Genomic DNA, 21,908 nt, shown 5'->3' with positions numbered 1-21,908 from the left:
AACTGGAAAAATGAAACATCCCCATTGAAGACATGCGAGGTCAAGGGTATGGCAATGCAGCAAATATCAAAGGGAAAAAAATATGGGCTCCAAAATTTCCTTTTGAACAAAAATCCTTGAGCTTTTTACGTGCCATGTGCTGCTCATACTTAAATTTAATCATTAACGATGCACCCAAAATGAATGCAGATACAATTAGTTTCTTTGCAATTATTCAAGAAATATACAATTTCTTTTCATTCTCTTACAAACATTGGCAATCCTTTTAAAGTTTGTAAAAAAAATTAACATTGAAACAGCCATCAGATACGCGATGGGAAAATAAAATTAATGGAATCCGCCCTCTACAATATCAGTTACGAGAAATTTACGATGCACTTTTTTGAAATTTTAAATAATGAAAATTTTAATAAAGAAACTCAGCATGAAGCACAAACATTATGTGCTAAAATAAAGGACTACAAATTTATTTGATCTCTTATAACTGGGCATAATTTACTTAACAGAATAAACCCTGTGAGTAAAATGCTTCAAGACAAAAATATGAACATTACACTTGCTTTAGAATCTATCGAAAACTTAAAAATATTCTTACAAGAGTATCGATCAGATACAAATTTTAAGTTCTAAAACGGCAAAAGAACTGAGTGAAGAGGTGGATGGAGAACAAGAATTTAAAACTGGTACGGAAGTCCGACGACAAAAGAAGACACGACAATTTGACTATGAGCGTCATGACAAAACGCCACAATCGCCAGAAGATAAATTTAGAGTGAATGTGTTTTATACACTTCTAGACGTTGCAATGTGTTCGTTAATAGAACGTTTTGAACAACTAAAAACATATTATGATAATTTCAATTTCTTGTATAGATTACTACAAATTAATAACGAAGATTTTTCGCAAAAAATTGTGACGATTTAGAGATTCTCTTGAAGGACGGCGACAATAAAGACGTAAATGCAATAGAACTATATGATGAGTTATGTGCTTTCCGGATATTTTTCGGAAGGATAATTTAAATATTCAAAACCCTTTTGATATTCTTAATTTTATTGTATCCAATAATTTATCTTTCCCTAACTTTTCAATTGCTTTAAGAATGCTATTAACCTTACCTGTTAGTGTAGTGAGCGGTGAACATTCCTTTTCCAAGTTGAAATTGATTAAAACCTACTTAAGAACAAGTATCTCAGAAAAAAGGCTTGTTAGTTTGGCGTTAATAGCTATTGAAAATTATATGTGCAGAATTAAATGTTAAGACCATTATTTCTAATTTTATGAATATGAAATCAAAAACCCTAAAATTTGATTTAAAAAATTTCAAGTATATTTATGTAATTTAATTTAGTTTCTGTTATTCTGTAAAGATGTTATTTTTTGAATACTTATATTAAATGTTCTAATTATTTCTGAATTCTTTTCTTATTTTCCTAAAAGATATTTCCAGTTATTAAAATTTTTTTAAAATTACTAAGAATTTACTAACTTGTAAAATGAAAGAATTTTTAAACTTTAGTTCAAATAAATTTTAACTTTAATAAAAATTCATTTTAATTTTGTTAGCGATTCGGGGATTCGGGTCGGTGAGAAGGCTATAATCCCTGTATCATTATATTCACCGATTAAAGTGAAGTGACTTTGTCAAAATTTGCTTTAACTTTTAAGAATTTTTTGAATATTCGGGTTTTTAACAATTATCCTGCCTAGTCAACATCCCCGGTTCGTTACATTTACCGAACCAACGTGTGGCTGTTTTGTCAAAATTTATTTAAGAAATTTCAAATAATTTAAATTTTTATTATCATAAAAGAACCACACACGACTGGATCATTACAGTGGCGCTTAGATAGAAATAGCATGTGGGCGCCAAAGACCCTAGCGCCGGTTCTGAACGTAGCTAAACAAAAGTCATGGGAAGACTTTGGAGAGAATATAGAAAATAAATATCAGGAAGTTGGCAAAATATTGTGGAGGCTATTGAAGAAGCTTATAAATGGAGGAAAGAATAGAATACTATAAAAGGAATATGAAAAAAATAGGATAATGGTGATGTAAAAATGTCTAGGGTAATTACTTTGAAAAACTGTTAAATGAACTAAGCAATGACTAGAAAATTTTCAAGAGGAATACTCAATACTTGAGGTAGAAAAAGCCGTAAATTACTTGAAATGTTGAAAAGTTAGCTGGAGTAGATGATATTCGACCAGAATATCATCTACTCCAGAACAGAAACTTGGAGAAGAACAATCTGGGTTCAGGCCTTAAGTTTTGTACATCTGGAAAAGGCATACGACAAGGTACCCAGTTAAACAACTTAAACTTAGATGCACAGTCTATGTTTAAGTTGTCAGTCAGCAGTTTAGAATTGAAGAAAATACAGGAAGATGGTTTGATATAAATCGACGGTAAGACAAGGATTCACATTATTATCTTCTCTCTTATTCATCATTTATATGGATCACATTATGAAAGAAAGTGGCATTAGACCTGATATTAGATTTGGAGATGTCAAACTTAACTCTTTGTTTTATGCAGATGATGTTGTACCTAAGCACATCTGGTTCAAGTCTCAATATTTCTATAACTAAATTGAATAACAGCTGTAACAAATTTGTATTAAACTCAGCAATAAAAAGACCAAAATCTGAAAACAGGCAGGAGTATAGAAAACCTCAGCTGCATTCTGAATGGAGAGCCTATAGAACAAATAAAATATTTCTGCTATTTAGGTACAGTTTTTAGTGAAGATGCTGGTTACATCTTGCAGTGGATGTGTTGCAAAAACTGCTATATATATGCACTGAAAAATGGGAAAGATCTATGAACTTTTGGTAAACGAGAAGAAAGAAAGCGTTAATGTATGTAAAAAATATCTGGATAGATTAGAGCAATTAGAAATAGGAACAAATGTCGGGACTGTAGTAGAAGAACTTCAGCAGGAGTTAAAAAGTGAAATGAAACATCTGGAAGAGGATATTAAACAGCTAAAGGAGAGATTGGCTGTTGATAAGGAAAAACAGGAAGTTAATGTTATAAAGAAAGAAACAAAAGATAATTGTATATCAGTGTACGGGGACTTGATCATTAGAGGTGTGATTAAACTAAGAATAAATAATAATAATTACTAATAAAGTGCACAAAACATGCTTTTCTCGTGGAACAATAAAGCAAATAACTGATGCGTTGCTGAAAAGGAAATACCGGACACCAAAATTAGTGGCAGTCATGGGCACAAATGACATAATTGGGGAGAAGAATGTTAACAGAAACTTGAAGTTTTTGCAGCAGGTAAAGAAGAATAGTGTTGTTGGGAAATTCATAGGCATGTTGCCCAGATATGATAACAGTGAATCGAGAAGGAGAGTAGAGATAATGAATAGTAACATGGCTGAGTTGAGTTGTGTAAAGCAAAGGGGTTTCAATTTGTAAATCTGTGGAGTGAATTTGAAGGGAAGTTTAAATGGTATAAAGCTGATGGATTACATTTGAATGGGTTTGGTGTTGGGCATTTAGAAAGGCTATTGTTTTCTGAGAAGGTACAGAGTTAAGAAGTTAATGTAGCAAATGATCGGAGTCTACCTGTGAAACAGGATAGCACAAATCAACAGATTGTACAGCAGGAGGAAGGTGGATTTGCACAAGGTGATGGAATGCATAAAGATGAGGATGAAACAGGTAAGAATGGAAATCACAGTCAGCTTCAGGGAAACGGGAGTGGTCAAACCGAAGAGAGAGAGAGAGAGAGAGAGAGAGAGAGATGTAGTATAGCAGCTAGAATAGAGAATGTTGGTGCCGGTAGGATCTAGTCAAACATAGCGATTGTTATTGTTTATACACAAATGTAAGGAGTATTCAAAACAAAAGAGCTGAGTTTGTGGCATTGATTGAGACTGTCTAAAAGTAATTGGAATAAGTGAAACTTGGTTGTCTGAGGAGGATGTGATGTCGGGAATAGAATCATAAGGATATATAATCTTCTGGAAGGATAGAGATATGAAATGAGGGGGGTGGGGGTGCTGTTAATGAATGCAGAGGAATTGTGTCTGCAAAATGTGCAAGTTGATGGTACATGCAGAGATTTTGAATCTGTGTGGTGCGAAGTTGAAATAAACAGGTTAGTATATCTGATAGGATGCTGTTATAGGCCAGGGAATGCAGAGGATACTGATTGTAAAATGTTTAAACAAATTAGTTGGGCATTTAAAAGAAGGTGATCCTGATGGGAGACTTTAATTACAGGAATATAGACTGGAAGGAGAAGATAGTGTATGGGAACAAGGAGAGCGAGTTTGTGGAATTTCTGAGAGATAAGTATCTTAAGCAGCATGTGACTGAACAACTAGAGGCTTTAATGCTTTGGATTTGGTGATAACTTCACAAGGTGTAGTTGTTAATGAGGTGTTGACACTGTCACCAGTTGGTGACAGTGATCATGAGGTACTTGTTTAAAAAGTGATGAAACAAGAAAGGTCACTGCCAAAAATGGATACATGTGGAAGCATAAAGAGGAAGCTCTGTAGTCAGTTAGCATCAGTACATTGGGTAGATGAACTGAGCAGAAAAGATGTTGCCATTGCATGAAAACTCATAAGGCAGTATTTGACAAAAGCAGTGTGTGACTGCATACCAAGGGTTAAGCAAGTAAATAGAATGGGCATGAAATGGATGAACAGCAAAATCAAACAAGCTGTGCTGGAAAAGAAAATGTTATGGAGGAGGTACAAGACAGTTGGTGGTGATCAGATCCATGAAGAGTATAAGGTGCAGGCTATAAAGGTGACGAGCACAGTAAAGAAAGAAAAGGTGCAATGTGAGAGGAAATTGCCTGGTCAAGCCAAGGTTATCTCAAGGGAATTTTTCCACTACATGGCAAGCAATAGGAAGAATAATTATGGCAGGCTAACATTGGTGAATAGGGCAGCAAACTAACAGCTGCAAAGGACATAGTAGAATTATTGAACAAGCACTTTATCAGCGTATATCATACTACTATAAATTATCCGGTACAATATATAGAAGAGAGCCAACTATTAGGAGAATTTGAAGTGAAAGAAACAGAGGTGTATCAGATGTTGGATGTGAATAAGGCTGTAGAAATAGGTGACATATCACCACATATGGTTAAGTGATGTGCACCACAGTTGGTTATGTCCTTGACCTGGTTATTCAATGAAAGTCTTGCAGTGGGTAAGGTTCATAAAGAATGGAAAGAAGGCAAAATAAGACTGAAGTTTCCAACTATAGGCCAGTCTCTATAACTGCAGTTGGGGTCAAGGTATTGGAGAGATTGGTAAGGAATAGAATACAGAATTGGGTTGATGGACATGGCATTCTTTATGATGGTCAGCATGGATTTGTAAAGGGTAGGTCCTGTTTCAGTAATTTACTTGCATTTTATGACAAGGTGATGTGTGTTAATAAGGGAGAATCATATACAGTAATATTCTTAGACTTTGCAAAAGCGTTTGATAGATTACCACATGATAGGTTGGTGTACAAGCTGCAGAGGATGGGAATAGACAGTATATTTAGATGGATCAGAGATTGGCTCTCTGAACGATACCAACAGGTTGTGTATGATGGAGCAGTGTCTCAAACAAGAAGGGTAACTAGTGGCATGCCCCAGGGTTCTGTTCTTGGGGCTCTGCTGTTTAACTAGTTTCTAAATGATATATCACATAGACTGACTGGGGATCTTCAGTTATTTGCTGATGATGCAAAGCTGAGAAGCATTATAAGTAGCACTGCTGATGCTGAATCCCTTCAGAAAGATTTGAATAGACTTTTTACTTGGACAAAAGAGTGGGGTTGCAGTTTTAATATCAATAAGTGCAAGGTGTTGCATTTTGGAGTGCAGAAATATAAGGCTGTGTACCATATCGATGGTGCTGTACTGCAGGAAGTGGATGAGATTAGTGATTTGGGAGTGATGGTTGACAATAGACTGAAGTTTAGATGGTATATTGCTAGTGTTGCACATCATAGTGCTGCTATGATAAGAAGTACTCTAACATGCAAGGATAAGGAAGTGGTTGTGCCACTGTATAAGGCACTGGTCAGACCACAATTGGGCTATTGTGCTCAGATCTGGTCACCTGGTTTTCAATGTGATGTGATGGGGTCATTGGAGAGAGTCCAGAGATGTGTGACTAAGACAGTATCAGGAGTTTGGGATGCTGGCTATGGAGAGAGAGGTTGAAGAGATGTGGATGCAGAGTTTGGTGGATAGGAGGAAGAGAGGTGATATGATAGAGATGTTTAAGTTAGTGAGAGGATTTTATCAGATTAATCCAGAGGGGATTGTAAAAAGAGTAGAAGGTGAGAGGGGAAGAACCAGAGGTCATTCCCAGAAGAGTTATGTAAAAGTGTGGTGAATAAGGGTGTGAGGAGTAGATTTTTTACATTGAGAATCGTCAGTGAATGGAATGCATTGCCAGAACGTGTTGGTAATGCAAGGAGTGTTAATGACCTTAAGGTTCTATATGATAAATATGTTGTCAGTTGAATGAACCTCCCACTATGAGTCTGTTGCCTCCATGGAAGGTGTAATAATAATAATCTAGAAATAGACAACAGAATAAGCAAAACTGGTATTGTGGAGAACTAGCTGAATAAATTTATATGGAATAAGAGAACAATTAGTCAAAACACCAACCTAACAGTATATAAGGTTTTTCAATCAAGTTTTAAGTTATGCATCTGAGAGTTGCATTACAAAATTATGAAAGAGAATCAGTGGCACAATCATATTAAAAATTTTAGAAAGGACCTTGACATTATTAGCATTCAAGAATGTGTCAACAGAACTAACCTAAGGTGGTATGACCACGTAAATAAAATAGATGAGGAAAGGTTAGCACAACAGATGTTTGATGCCAAGATGGCAGAAACGATTGCAGATTGATTCAGTGAGCAGTGCCTAGAAACATGAAATGTTAAATATGACAATATTGGTGTGCTCACAAGTAATAGATAATTTGGAGAAAAATTTTTCATAGGAGATTAATAATAAGGTCAACTTAATGATGTAGTTCTACCATAGTTACCTGAATACCCCTTGACAGTACATATCAGGAAATGATGAGAATTCTTTCCCAATCCTCAAGCCTTTTCTACCTATAAATTATAGTAATGCAGTCACCACACTGCATTAAAACCCTGCTCTCAAATCGATCATATCTCTTCCCATAAGAACCAATTTCTTACTCTTTCATTTGATGTGTGTGTATGTTTCTGTTCCTGCAACTTGACCTAATCTGGCAGACTAGAGGGGGTTCAACTATTAATATCTGCTTGGAAGAACATCAAAAAGGCATCTGTAATCATGAGTGCAGACATTTTGTCTGTCAAAGCATACCTTCAGGACACACACAATCAAATAAAAAAAAAATTATGCTTCATAACAGCAAGTTCATCTGTGAAGGGTGGGGTGGGGTGGGGAACTGCTCCTATATAAACCATTCGACTTAAAATATGGTTGTGTTAAACTTTCCAAAGTATAGGGAGCTTCCTAAGCATCCTGAGTTTCGTTTAACCTCTTACTGCTAGCACTTATAAAGGCCATTCTTCCTAGCTTTGACTTTTCTGTCTATTAATTTTTACATTACTTTTTGTTGTATACACAGTGTGCCGGTTATATAATGAGATTCATTTTTTACAGGACAACCCTTTTAATAAAAGTAGCAAATATGTTAATTGTTTTGTCCACTACAGTGTGTTGTAATCACGGGTACAACTTTTGAGTTGGGTGATGCAGCAGTTTTGTATGGCAACCATTGAAGTGAGTGCAGCATATCAGAAGTTGCCATGGAGCAAAGAGCTGTGATAAAATTTTACTGTAAATTAAGAAAAACTGCTACAGAAGTCCACCAAGACCTCCCCCTCCCCCCCCAAAAAAAAAAAATAATAATAATAAAACACTTATGCCAATGACTGTATTAGACATGCACAAGTATTCTGCTGGTTTTCAAGGTTTAAAGAGCGAAGGGAGTTCCTGGAGAATGAACCTGGTGTGATGGCCAGTTTTCGCATGGACAAATGAAAATGTGGTGAAAGTTAGGGAAATTGTTGCCCATGACTGGAAAATAACCACTAGGTTACAGCTTGGTATTGGTAAGGAAATGGCCAGATTAATTTTAAAAAGTGATGTGCACAAGAGGAAGATTTGTTTGAGGTTTGGGCTGCACACATTGACACATGAACAGAGAGAGAGAGAGCACCAGGTTGCATGTTATCAAAATTTCATATCCATGCAGTTGATCAAGATTGCGATGTGTTGCAAAAAATTGCCACTGGTAATGAAAGCTCTTGTTTTCAGTTTGTTCCAGAAACAAAATGCCATAGCATGGAATCTCTTCTCTCTGGCAGAAGAAAGTTAGTTTGCAAAAATCACATGTCAAGACTTTTTTTTTTTTAATGTTGCTGGAATTATCCACTGTGAATGTCTTGTCCCCCTACTACTTCATTCTCCACCTATACGCAATGCCATGTACTGCCCATCGTTATCACCATCAATAACAGTATTTTTTTTGTCTGTAAATTGCATGTGTGTGTGTTCTCTTGCCTGCATATATGATAAAAAAAACCAGTTTCCAGGAGAAAAGACCCTGCTACTTCCATATGAGATTGGCTAACTCATCTTCAGTTGGAAAAAAAAAAAATGTTAAGATTCCTCTTGTTATGATGAGAATTGAACCCAGGTCTTTTCCATTTGAAGGGTGCAATGTTCCATTCTTCTAATTTTGCTATGGAAGCACATTATATTTGACAAGACTTGCACACCTCCAGAAATCCATACTGTTGCCAGCAGGAATATTTGTCATCTGTCTACCACTAAACTGTACTAGTGCTATGTACTAAAGGAAGAGCCATGAGGCTTCATTTTGGCAATATAAAGTTACAATGGCAAAGTGGATACTAGATCACACATTATTTCAAAGCCGAATGTTTGTAGAAGCTATGAAAGTTTCATAAGTTGACCGGAGAGCTAACAAGAATATAATCTCGACATCCCCAAGTCGCCTTAGCTTACACTACTTAAAAGACATGAGTGCTGCCCAAGTGTCCATATATTCACCTTTTAGTAGTGCATTTGAGAAGGTTTCAGCTGTTTTGAACTGGTTGGTTCTCTTCAGAGACCAGGGATATGCTTAATTATAAAATTATGCCAAAGATATGATTTTGTTTCTCTTAAGCTTTTGATTACTTTTGAAACCTTGTATTTGTATTTCTCAATAATTTTCAAAACATAAGTAACTGTGGTATTTGTTGTGTTTTTGTTCCTATAAATTGAAAGATTGTACAAGTTCATGCTCTTCACAAACATCCATGCCTTCTGCTGTATTCAAACCCACAGCTTTGTTTATCTGTGGGGTTTACCACAGGCTGCAGCTCAGCTAGTAAAAAATCTTAGTTTCTTATGATACTTATGTAAAACAAAGTGTTGTATAGTAAATTTAAGACCATCCTATCTAATTTTGTTAAAATAAAACTGTTAACACTGTTCACAGATTTCATTATATGTATTTGAATGCATATAATAATTTTCTGGTTTGCTTTGTAAATACCTAATTTATGGGATAAAAAAAATCTTATTTTGTTTTGATATAGCTTGCATATAAAAAATCAATCAACAATGAATGTACTCTAATGAAAATTAACTATCATTTAGATATTGGTCAAGTGTAGGTGAATAACTAATTTAATTACCAACTAGTTTCGCCAGCTTGTGCTGTCAGCTTCATCAGGGTACAATCAGGAAAGCAAAGAAACGAAAATTACAAGCTAAACGTTAACTGACAATTCTATTTCAATAACAAAATAGTAGTGCAATGAAACAATATGCGTGTTGCGGATACATGATTTACTTGTTGAGATGCATTTTGTAGTTTGCACTGAAGTTCATTTCTTGTGTGTTTATTGTTCTAATTAAAGTCTTCCATATATCTGGTAGGATTAAACCTTGGTTCCTGTGGAGGTTATTTGTGGAACGGGCGACTGTAGCAGCTTCTTTGAAGATTCTGGAACGGTAGTTTTCTTCTATATATGGCAGAAGAAAACTACCGTTCCAGAGTGATCTTAGAAATTTCTGGATAGTTTCAACTGGTTTGAAGGTCACTCTAATATTGTGTGGTTTTAGGAGGCAAGCTAGTTTTTTGGAGTGGTACCAGGCGTATGGAATAGTTATAGTAGTTATATATTGGATATCATCACATTGTCTTTGTGATATATCAGAGAAGAGAATCTTGTTAACAAGTCCTCTATGGTAGCCATTTAGGAGTAGATTGTTTGATATTTTATTTAATTCTTCTTGTAAATCATTATGGTCTGTGGTGAATTGTATAGCTCTTTTCTTTAGCATATGAATAATGCTGAGTTTTGGGAGATGTGGTGTGATGAGGTAAAGTTTAGATAACCAACCAGTATTTGTTGGTTTTCTATAAAATGATAAGTTGACATTGTTATTTTCTTCATTATGATGTCTAGGAATAGTAGTTGTTTGTCCTTTTCAAGATCTAGTGTGAATTAAAAAACATCTCTATCTCTGAAAATGATATACTTGCCAGCCTTGATGTCACTTCCCTGTTTACCAACATTCCAGTGGTTGAAGTTATCAACATCTTAGACAATTTATTCCCACAAGACGTCTCTTCATTGTTTAGCCACTGTCTATCTTCTATTTCATATGGAAGAAAACAATTTACAAACAATTGACCAGATTGGCCATGGGCAGCCCCCTCTCACCCTCTTGTGCTGACTTATTTATGGAAGAGCTTGAAAGTAATATCTTCTCTCAAATTAATCCAAAACCTAAGGTATGGTTCAGATTTGTTGATGACATCTTTATCATTTGAAACCACAAAAAGGAAGAGCTATTAGATTACCTAAACAAAATCAATATGTTATACCATACTATCAAATTCACACTAGATCTTGAAAAGGACAAACAACTACCATTCCTAGATATCATAATAAAGAAAAAAAGAAAATAACAGTGTCAACTTATCAGTTTATAGAAAACCAACAAATACTGGACGTTATCTAAACTTTAGCTCATCAACATCACATCTCCCAAAAACTCAGCATTATTCATATGCTAAAGAAAAGAGCTATACAATTCACCACAGACTATAATGATTTACAAGAAGAATTAAATAAAATATCAAACAATCTACTCCTAAATGGCTACCATAGAGAACTTGTTAACAAGATTCTCTTCTCTGATATACCACAAAGACAACATGATGACACCCAATATATAACTATTATAACTATTCCATACGTTGGTACCATCTCCCAAAAACTAGCTCGCCTCCTAAAACCACACAATATTAGAGTGACCTTCAAACCAGTTGAAACTATCCAGAAATTTCTAAGATCACCAAAAGATTTCAATCCTTTCTACAAACATGCAGGAGTTTATAACATCCCTTGTTCCTGTGGTCTAAGTTACATTGGTTAGACGTCTAGAAGCTTCAAAGTGAGACAAAAGGAACACATCAGCTATGTTAGAAACAACAGACAAGATATTTCTGGCCTTTCTTCCCACTTCTCTACAACCAGCCATGTTATTGAATGGAATAAAAGTCTTATGCCATATATAGAAGAAAACTACCGTTCCAGAATCTTCAAAGAAGCTGCTACAGTCGCCCGTTCCACAAATAACCTCCACAGGAACCAAGGTTTAATCCTACCAGATATATGGAATACTTGAATTAGAACAATAAACACACAAGAAATGAACTTCAGTGCAAACTACAAAATGCATCTCAACAAGTAAATCGTGTATCTGCGACACGCATATTGTTTCACGTGCACTACTATTTTGTTATTGAAATAGAATTGTCAGTTAACGTTTATCTTGTAATTTTCGTTTCTTTGCTTTCCTGATTGTACCCTGATGAAGCCAACAGCACAAGCTGGCAAACTAGTTGGTAATTAAATTAGTTATTCACCTACACTTGACCAATATCTAAATAATAGTTAATTTTCATTAATCTTTGTGGTCAAAAATTAACAATTTCTAAATGAATGTACACTATTTCAAACTCAAAAGTAATAAACCAGATCTTAAACAAATTGAGTATCTATTTTCATGATGACTGGATGGTTTAACATAATAGCAAATTTTAATATAATTTAAACTTTTTCACTAAAATGTTTTGCTTTTTATGTATAATTATATATACAAAACTTTTGTTTTATGTACACTTTTTAAAAAAAATGCTTATTCATCTTGCATGCTTGAAGATGTTTACGTTTTGTGTGATATATTTTCAGGAAGTTAAATTCAAATGATGATTATTTCTATTTCGCTAATTTTTAAATATTCCACTGAAATGGGTTTTGAAATAATTTATATTGTTCATGCTTTTGTTTGTAGATAATGTTCAAGATCTATGGGATTTTGGTCAGGATGATAGTGGAGAGTTTGACATGGAAGTGCCAGTTCCTGATTTAAGTGACAATTCTGATTAGAAGTGTTCGATTTTTTTTCCAACTAATTTTTATTCTATCAGTGTAAATAGCATGAACAATGTATAAAATAAATGTCTTTTTTATATTTTTAAGTGAGGTGCAACTTTCTCAAAATATCTTTATCACCAACAATAATTGGCATGAGTTAATGTGTTTTAATACAGTGAAGATATTTTATTATAATTAAGATAAAAAAACAGTAGCTTGAAGTTCTGGGCTTTACATTCAACCCACTCTAACAAACTACCCCTTTCCCAAAATAAAAAATTTAAATAAAATGTCCATATCAAATCCTTATTTATTGTGCAGTAATGAGATTTACAGTAAATAAACAACAATAAACGTATTTGTAGTAGAAATATTCACATTATAGAAAATCATAACCTGCTTTTCTACTAACAAGCGCTGCAAGAATGAATATTTGTAGTTGTCTTTTAGATAAGAGATGAATGTCAAAATCATGGATGTTATTGAATGTGATTTTTTTTTCCAAGTAATTAGCATCTTATATTTATTGAATATGTTGACTACATTTATAAGAAGCAAACTTTTAACCTTATAAACTGGTTATGCCTAATGTTTCCTATCATTAAAATGCAAAATCAACACAAAATATGACTATCTTTATCTCCTCTCTTATATACCAGAGAAACATCTTAACTGCTTTATTTTGTTGAAGTTTAAAATTCATAAATTTATACCATAATAAACTAAAATACTTAAAATATGTATATATTTTATAAAGTTAAAATATAAATTTTCATTTTATTATTATTGTGTGTGCATGCACATGTGCTCACAGTGTGAATTCCTCCCACAATAGTGATGCATTGTTTATGCAGTGCATTAGTACTGTGGATGGTTAACAGTTAGCTAATTGGAAATCCTCTTCTAGAGATCAAACATGGAACTTTTTTTTTTCAGGCCTTTTTTTAGAACTCATTAAGTTGGGTAACTGTCTCACATAGGACAATGAAATTTACTTCCCACTTAAGAAATTCACAAACATCCATGCCCACAGTGTTATTGGAACCAGTGGCCTGTTGGTTGGAGAGCTGACCATCACCTTGGTTTCTGTACCCACAAAATTTTTGGTGACTGTAACAATTTTTGCTTATAGTGCAATGGATGGTATATTCTGTTCTGTGGTTTAATTTTTTTTTAATTTTATGTTTTGATATTTATTAATTTTGATAAATATATATCAAAGCTGTAAATTGTGTCTTCTGTTTTTCTAGTCTTTTCTTGGTTATAACCCCGTTAATGATGGGATACTTTCTATTAGACTTAAGGCTCAGCCTACCAATAAATCAATCATGGTAGTTTATGCACCCCACATGAACAGGCCTGAAGAAGAGAGTGAGGAATTCTAGGAAAATTTACAAACTGTTTTGTACTGCCTACCAAGGAGAGACATACTTTACATCTTAGGAGACTTAAAGGCAAAAGTGGGAAAGAGTATGAGAGTCAGCCCAGAGTGTGGCATGTTTGGTCTGGGTGAACGTAACACCCATGGTGAAAGACTGGAATTTGCCCATGCTAACATATTAGTTATTAACAATACCTGCTTTCAGAAACACCTATATGGACTTATAAGTGAATATCTAACATTGATAGGTCAAAGCACCAGATTGATTACATCCTGGCTCTCCAATGGTGGAAGACAAGCATCTCTGATGTGCATACTTGTTCTGGAGCAGGTTGTGGTACAGACCATCAGCTAGTAAGAGACAAAGTAAGACTAAGACTCTGAAAACTTCCAGGTCAGGCACATCCCACTAGATGTTAGAATAATTCCTAGTGGATTCACAGAAGAAACATCAATTTAGTTGGATGATTTTTTGGAGACCATTGAGGAGAACTCACCAGAAATACTTTGGGAAGGAGTAAAGGTGATAACACAGGATACAGCCAAGAAATATTTCAGCCCAATAAGAAGACCAAGAGATTTATGGATATCAGATTCAACATGGGAACTAATCAAAAGAAGGCAATTGGAAAAACAGAGACACAATAGAGATTATATAGGGAAGTCAAAAGAGCCATCAAGCAGGAAAAGTTCTACACTAATAAATGTGAAGAGATAGAGTTACAAATGAGAAGGCACAATTATAAAAGGATGTTTTATTTAGTTTGTGATCTAAAGCACAAGTTTAAGCTCAAACTGAATGTCATCAAAGACAGGAATGGAGCCTTACTAACATAAGAGTTGGAAATCAAAAACAGATGAAAAGAATGCTGTGAGAAACTGTACAATAGAGTGGATAAAGAAAATTTGGAGGAGCCCTCTCACCACAGGAAAATTCTGATTTGGATCCTCTTCCACTTAGGCATGAAGTTGAAAGAGCAGTTTAACAGCAATAAGGTCCCAGATGCAGATGGAATCCAAACAGAGTTAATTAAGACCACAGGGGATGGGGGGGGGGATAAGAGTGTTTTATGGATTGATTACAAGGATATGGGAGACAGGATCATGGCCTAGAGACTGGAATAAGTCAGTTTTCATACCATTACATAAGAAGGGAGATATGAAAGCTTGCAAGAACTATAGAACTATTAGTTTAATATTTCATGCAAGCAAAATTTTATTGAAGATCATGCTAAATAGGGTTGAGGCAGAGATGCCTGAGGAACAAGCAGATTTTAGGAAATTTAAGGAAACCAGAGATCAGATCCTTTGCTTTAGACAGATCATAGAAAAGTATAAAGAATTCTGACTCCCTCTGGTAATGTGGTTCTTAGACTACTCTGAAGCCTTTGAGTATGTTCAGCATGTGAAACTGTGGATAGTAATGAAAAGAATGGGTTTTCCTCAACACACAGTCGGCTATCAGGTTGATAGCCAACTTGTACAGGGAGCAGGTGTTGGATTGACTAATTGGCTTCAAGTTGGAAAAGGAGTTAGGCAAGGATGTTTACTTTCTCCTCACTTGTTTAGTATATATGCAGAGGACATCATGCATGAAGCATTGGATAAGCTCAAGACAGGAATTAGGATAGGAGGTAGATTGATCAGTAATTTGAGGTATGCTGATGATACAGTGCTCCTTTGTAATGACAAGGAAGAACTAGAACAAATTCTTGACAAAGTCAACAAGATCAGTAATAACAGAGGACTTCAACTCAATCCTAGCAAGATAAAGATTATGGTTCTCAAAGGAAATACAAACAGGGAAGCTCTTAAGAAACAAGTGTACGTTAATGAAGAAAGAATTGAGTAAGTTAGCAAGTTTGAGTACCTGGGCTCCATTAATAATGTGAAGAATTGCTGTTCAGAAGATGTCAGAAGAAGGTTAGGAATGGCTAAAACAACAGTCAGAGAAGTGTCTAAAATCTGGGAGGATGGATCTGTCTCCATGGGAAGAAAGTTAAGGATTTTGGATGCAGTTGTTTTTCCAACAGCAATTTATGGATGTGAGACTTGTAACCTAAAGAAGTCAGATAAGAAAAGGATAGCTGCTTTTGAGATATGGTGTTACAGAAGGCTGTTGAGGATATCATATATGATAAGGTATACAAATGAATAGGTATTAGAAAAGATCAGTAGAACTTTAAGGCTCCTGAATTTATACTGACAAAAGGAAGTTAAAATATTTTGGACACATTGAAAGGATGGAAAGAGGACTTCTCAGAAGAAGATAAAGTTCCTGGAAGAGAGAATGGGGTAGACCATCAATGAGACGGATGGATGATGTGTGTGAAGTGACTGATCTTCAGAGAGTTGATGCATCCAGAAAAGCATACAACAGGCCTGATGTGACACATCACCGAGCATTGGAGTGCCCATACATGTAAAGAACCAACCACAGGTAACAATGGTTCTGTACTTTCTAGTAAAGAACCATTTACACTGGTCAGTTGTCAGTGTAGGAATGTAAAGAAAGAGAGAGAGAGAAAAAAAGGGTGTTCCAGGATATTTTGTCTTTTGGTATTATGATGGCACCATCTGAATTTGAGGGAATTGGATATATGAAAAGGCTATTACTAAACCCATTGTCATTGGTGATGGACTAAAAGAAATGATAGGATCAATGTTCCCTCTAAGATGTGTGCGCGCTCACATGTTTTACAACTAGCGCGCAAAGCAAAAAATATGCGCACGCTAGATTTTCAAGATGAAATTAAAATTTATTAATTAAAGAAGTTCCACCTAAACATTAACCTATAAATTCTATAAAAAATATGGTAACTTGGCAACACTCAAGCCTATAAACCTTGCATTTTTTATTACATTCTCGAAGTTGCACAAAACTTATATAAATTATTAACAGTAACCCTATTTGAGGCTAGCGATTTGATGCCAAAGTGAGAGGGGTGTGGCTTAAATGTGTAATTTTTAAGTAGCATATATAATGGTACACGGTTTGTTTACATCTCAGGCCTGACTCATGGAAAATTCCGAAAAGTGATTGGCTGATCAAATTAGTTCAAGATCATGACGAATTAAAACAATGGTTTCATAATTTTAATAAAAATAATTAAATACTTTTAAAAACTTAAATTAGAGTACAATTAAAAATATTGTAGCATTTCAAAATTCTCTAATTTTTAAAAGGAATTTTAAAATAGTAGACTAAATAATAACATTCATGTACACGCATTGAGATACAACCAAGTTAATTAAATCTATCCTCTAGGCATATCTTTTAGCTCTTGTGTTGCCCTCGACAATGTTTAGTGTTGGTTCAGCTTTTGCCTTGCCAAGTTATTCAGTGAATAGTGTACATTTGTAAATTTATAAAAACAATAAAAAACATTCTTCAAATAACAAAATTACAAAAATCTGATGCACCATGTCAAATTCAAAGGAAGCAAAAGGTGTGAAGTGAAAACAAACTGCTAGCTGCTTTAAAAGTGAATGGCTGGATGAAATAGTGAAAACTGCTATGCTAAAAGCTCATGAGTTGATAAACATTCAGCTGTGTGAAATATTTATGTATGATGCTACAATTGGTGTTGTTTGTATTTATTGTCGTGATGCAAAGGTTGCTGGGGATTTTGCTAATGGGAAGAAGTTTGATGTCACTTGGAAGTTGGACTTTTTTGAAACGTCATTTGATAAGTAAAATACATCTGGATGGTGTACACAAACTTAGGCAACAAAATCGTTCATTGCCAGCTACAGGAATACTGTGTATGCTACGTGAAAGTTCAGATGACCAAGAGAGAAAACGATCAAACCCAGAGCAGATTAAAGTTCTTATTGACAGTGTCTTATTAGTTGTTAAGATGAATAACTGTTTACTTTCAGTTCAACATATTAATGAACATATGGAAAAGTATGTTCAACTCCCAGACAGTTGGCGAAGCAAAAATTATGCATTTAAATTTCTGGAAACAATCAATTTAATTGTTGAAAATGACATATTTGAGCAAATTGCATCTGCAAATTTCCACAAATGTCTCATTCTCTATTTTAAGTTTAGACATAAAGATTGTAATGAATATAAAACATATTTTGGCGGAATAATTCAGTTGCAGGCATGTGATGCCTCCTCCATTGTGTGAGCTATTAAAAGTTTTATCAAGAAAAGAAACTTGATCTCCAAAAAATGGTGATGTTTACCTCTGATGGAGCCGCAGTGATGCTGGGCAAAGTTAATAGTGTCGCTGCAAAACTTAAATTAGAAGTTCCACATCTTGTCCAGCAAAGCAACACTGTGTAGCTCACAGATCCCCAGATCCTCACTGTGAGGATCTGGGGATCTGTGACGTGGAAGGAAATTAAACTAATCAGAGATATTGATACATTAATGAGAACAGTGTACACACCCTTTTCTCGTTCCACAGTGAAAAGACATGAATTTAAAGAAATTGGCGAGGCGTCTGAAAATGAAGTTATTGCCTTCAGACCACTCAATGAAGTGCGGTGGCTATCCAGACATTTTGCATTATAGGCAATAATAAGAAACTGAGGGACTGATCACATATTTTGAAAAAGACAAATCAAATGATCCCGTGGTGATTATTGTCACAATAAATTAACTAATGTGACATTCAAAGTAGCTGTTAATGTTTTAAGTAATGTTTTTGAAGAAATGGCTTCCCTATGCAAAATCTCACAAAGGAGTAACCTTACACCACTAGACAGTCATCATTTTGCCAGAGGGAAGATTAACACATCAGGAATCAGTATTTAGAAGGTGATGCTTGCTGGAGTGACAGAGTAAATGCTTTACTTAAACAAGAGGAGACTGAACCAATAGATACTAGGCCCCTGTTAAATTTTATAAATTGTTTATGTGCACATTTAGATGACAGATTCCCTGAGAATGAGATACAAGAATGGTCAGTGTTTGATATCTCTTCTATTTCACATTGTGATGTCTCATTTGGTAGTGAACATGTTAATGCCCTTTGTCTTAAATATCATGATTTTCTGGATGATACTACAGAAATAATTAGTCAGTTTAATGATTTCAAATTTTCTGTACAAGAAAAAATTAAATGCAAAATGATATCAAATTTTGCACAAATGGTTGTATTTGCACTTCAAAATGAGCAGTTTTGTGATTTGGCAAAGTTGATGGATATTGGAGGAACCTTCCTTGCATCTAGTACAGACTGTGAGCAAGGTTTTAGTCTAATGAATCAAATAAAAAACCAACTTAGAAACCGTTTAGGAGAATGTCATTTGAATATGCAAATGAGAGTGAAAAGTTACCAATTATATGGAAATTCAATTAATTTAGATAGTGTGAATAAAGAGCAGGTGAATGCCAAAGACAGAAGAGAGAAAAAATAAAGAGATAGAAGCTAGAACTAAACAAGATGAGAATTAGTAACGGACTTATTATGAATGTTTAACAAGGTGAGAATTTGTAACGGGAATATTTTATTATGTATGTTTAGAATTATTTGCAGAGTTAGAAAATTTAATTAAAGGCAATCTATCACTAGTGTTATCTTTTTTTTTTACTTTATTTCTTACTTCTAATCAGATCAATATTAAATACATATGAAATATTTATGTTAGCTTTGTGATTGATGTCATACAACTTAATTGGTGATGGTAATAATACACACTTAGAATCCTATCTAGTACAGTCGGTATCATGTTGGCCTCGCATGCACTAAGTCCCCAGATCGAGTCCTGCCCAAGGCTTGTGAATCGTGATTTCCGACTGTTTACTGGGGAGGCTACTGTCATGTGTGGGAACACTGTAGGGAGTTGGGGTGACCTGGCTGACGTCCCATTGACACCAGAAGGTAAAGAGTGAACTAAAATCTTTTAACTTTTTTGCTTAAATGATCGGTATGGTGACTCATATGGGTGCACACATACTTTTCAAAAAAAGGCAAATTTTGCACACACGCAAATTTCTGCGCACTCAGCAAAAAATTAGAGGGAACATTGGATAGGATATATATTTTTTGCATCTGATCCTTTCAAAATGAGATTTTTATGATAATACTACTTGGTAAAGCCATAAATTGTTTACTTTAATATAATTTGTACTTTAAACTTATAATCCAGAAACCCAACAAATTTTCCTGAGTCACTCTAGACTACTACATTCTCAATGGTAGCTCACCTGGCAATGAAAACCAATGCTTTGACAGCATGTTTGATGCACAATAACAAGGTCTTCATTCCATCAAAAGTTATTTCAGGGATTTTGGCTAGAGAAAGTGTGATCACATACAGTAAAAACAGTAATCATACATTGCAAAAAAAGAGTAGAAAATAAGAAGGTATTCTCAGTTGATGCAAACTTCATTATGATTTGAGTTATCAAGAGGAAATTGACTGAGGGTAGATGGAGAATTGTCCAATTTTCTGAAGGGTAGGTAGTTGATTTGCATTATGATTTCAGAAATGTCTAAATATTACTCCTATTATGACAGAAGGAATCCAGTTGGACTTAAATTGTTTACTTTAATATAATAAGAGTACTCATTGGTGAATGAAAAAAAGTTACAGGACTTCTTTTTATTCTTATATTGATTTGTTAATGCCCAGCATTTGAATAGTGTGTTGTAGTATCTTGAACCAATTGGTCTCTCACTTACTCTCTTATTTCTATATATCAATGACCTATTCCAATTGATTACTAATCCAGTACACAATTTTACCAATGACAGCACACTGCACTCATACTTCTCATTCAACATGCTCACACAAATCACTACAGTCCCCTGAACAACAACCTCTGCTGTCCTAAATTCTGATCTTTAAACTATTATTCTGTGGCTTTGGGCAATCTTTAAGTTTCACTTCCAGTATAACACAGATCTGTCTTATCTCAAAAAAAAAAAAAAAAAAACTTCTGTTTTACTGTCAACAATACCCACATTTCCAGTCCAGATGAGACCTCTCTTGGTACAGGCAACTGTTGCTTCCTCAATATCCAAAAAATTAGGATTTCGTTTTTCTCAGAGTATTACTATTAACTATACAAATTACAAACCACCGAACTGTTGAATGTTGTCTACACATCTGGGGTTGTGTCCCCAAGCACTCTTTAAAATTACTGGACTCGATACAGAATGAACATTGGCCATATTCATCCAAACATGAACAATGTTCATCCAATCTGACATAAATAACTTCTCCACTCTCTGGTAAATCCACTGAAACACACAGCAACTACTATTCAATGCGTTTTCTTGATTCAGCTCCAAATCCACAGAAAAACTCCTCATTTATCCATTCTACTGCTACTGTCTGGAATAGCCTCCCATCCTACATATTACTAGGGCATCCAGAACTTTTCAAACTAAACATGTTCCATTTGGTAGTAATGTACTATAATTTGCCCAAACCCTTCTGTATGAAATTATATATATATATATATATATATATATATATATATATATAGGGTGACCATAATTAAAGAGGAGGTCCTCAGAGCCCTGTAAGTGAAAACTGTATTCAATGAAATTCAATTAAACTTGGTGTAAGTACACTCTGGAGCATGTGATTTTTATTTACAGAAGATTAAAAAAAAAAAAACAGTACAAAATTCTGCTACCGAGGAACACTTGGTGCTATAAGTGCATGGTTTGGGATTAATTAAAACAGTAATTGGCTATAACAGAAACAACAAATCAATTTTCGTGTTTAGATAACATATTGAACCACACCTACAGGTGTGGTTCAATATGTACTTTCAGATGTTCTAAGAACTGCATTCTGTGAATAATATTTTCTACAGCAGAATGCAACAGATCTGCATTGATTTGCCTCACATGCTGTGTTCTGTCTTTCAAGGTTGCTAAATCAGGAACATGTCCTTCATACACCACATGTTTCAGATGCCTCCACAGCCAAAAGTCAGAGCAGAACGAGGTGGCCAAGTTGTGGGCGACTAATCACTCTGTGTTCTGTGAAGTATTTTCATAAATTTTGCTGTACCAGCAATCCAATGTGAGGTGGCTCCAGGGGCGAATTCTCCATGCTTGCTGCGCAAGCTCATTACTTGAG

General features: G+C 34.7%; 1 protein-coding gene across 3 annotated transcripts in view; it reads left to right on the top strand.

The window, feature by feature from the left end:
• LOC150109791 (uncharacterized) overlaps positions 1–12,532 on the top strand; it is a 342,753-nt gene extending 330,221 nt beyond the window's left edge. For all 3 annotated transcript variants that reach the window (XM_090411378.1, XM_090411294.1, XM_090411217.1), the window contains one exon: positions 12,387–12,532. In XM_090411378.1, the coding sequence (XP_090267504.1) occupies positions 12,387–12,481 (95 nt within the window). In that variant the 3' untranslated portion in view covers positions 12,482–12,532. The remainder of the gene's footprint in view (positions 1–12,386) is intronic.
• Positions 12,533–21,908: the final 9,376 nt, after the last annotated feature.

The sequence above is a fragment of the Typopeltis vanoorti genome, chromosome 1, assembly GCF_054136105.1.
Source record: "Typopeltis vanoorti isolate ZY-2024b chromosome 1, IOZ_Tvanoo_1.0, whole genome shotgun sequence".
In the NCBI taxonomy this organism is placed as follows: domain Eukaryota; kingdom Metazoa; phylum Arthropoda; class Arachnida; order Uropygi; family Thelyphonidae; genus Typopeltis; species Typopeltis vanoorti.
This window is presented reverse-complemented; position numbering and strand designations above follow the sequence as displayed.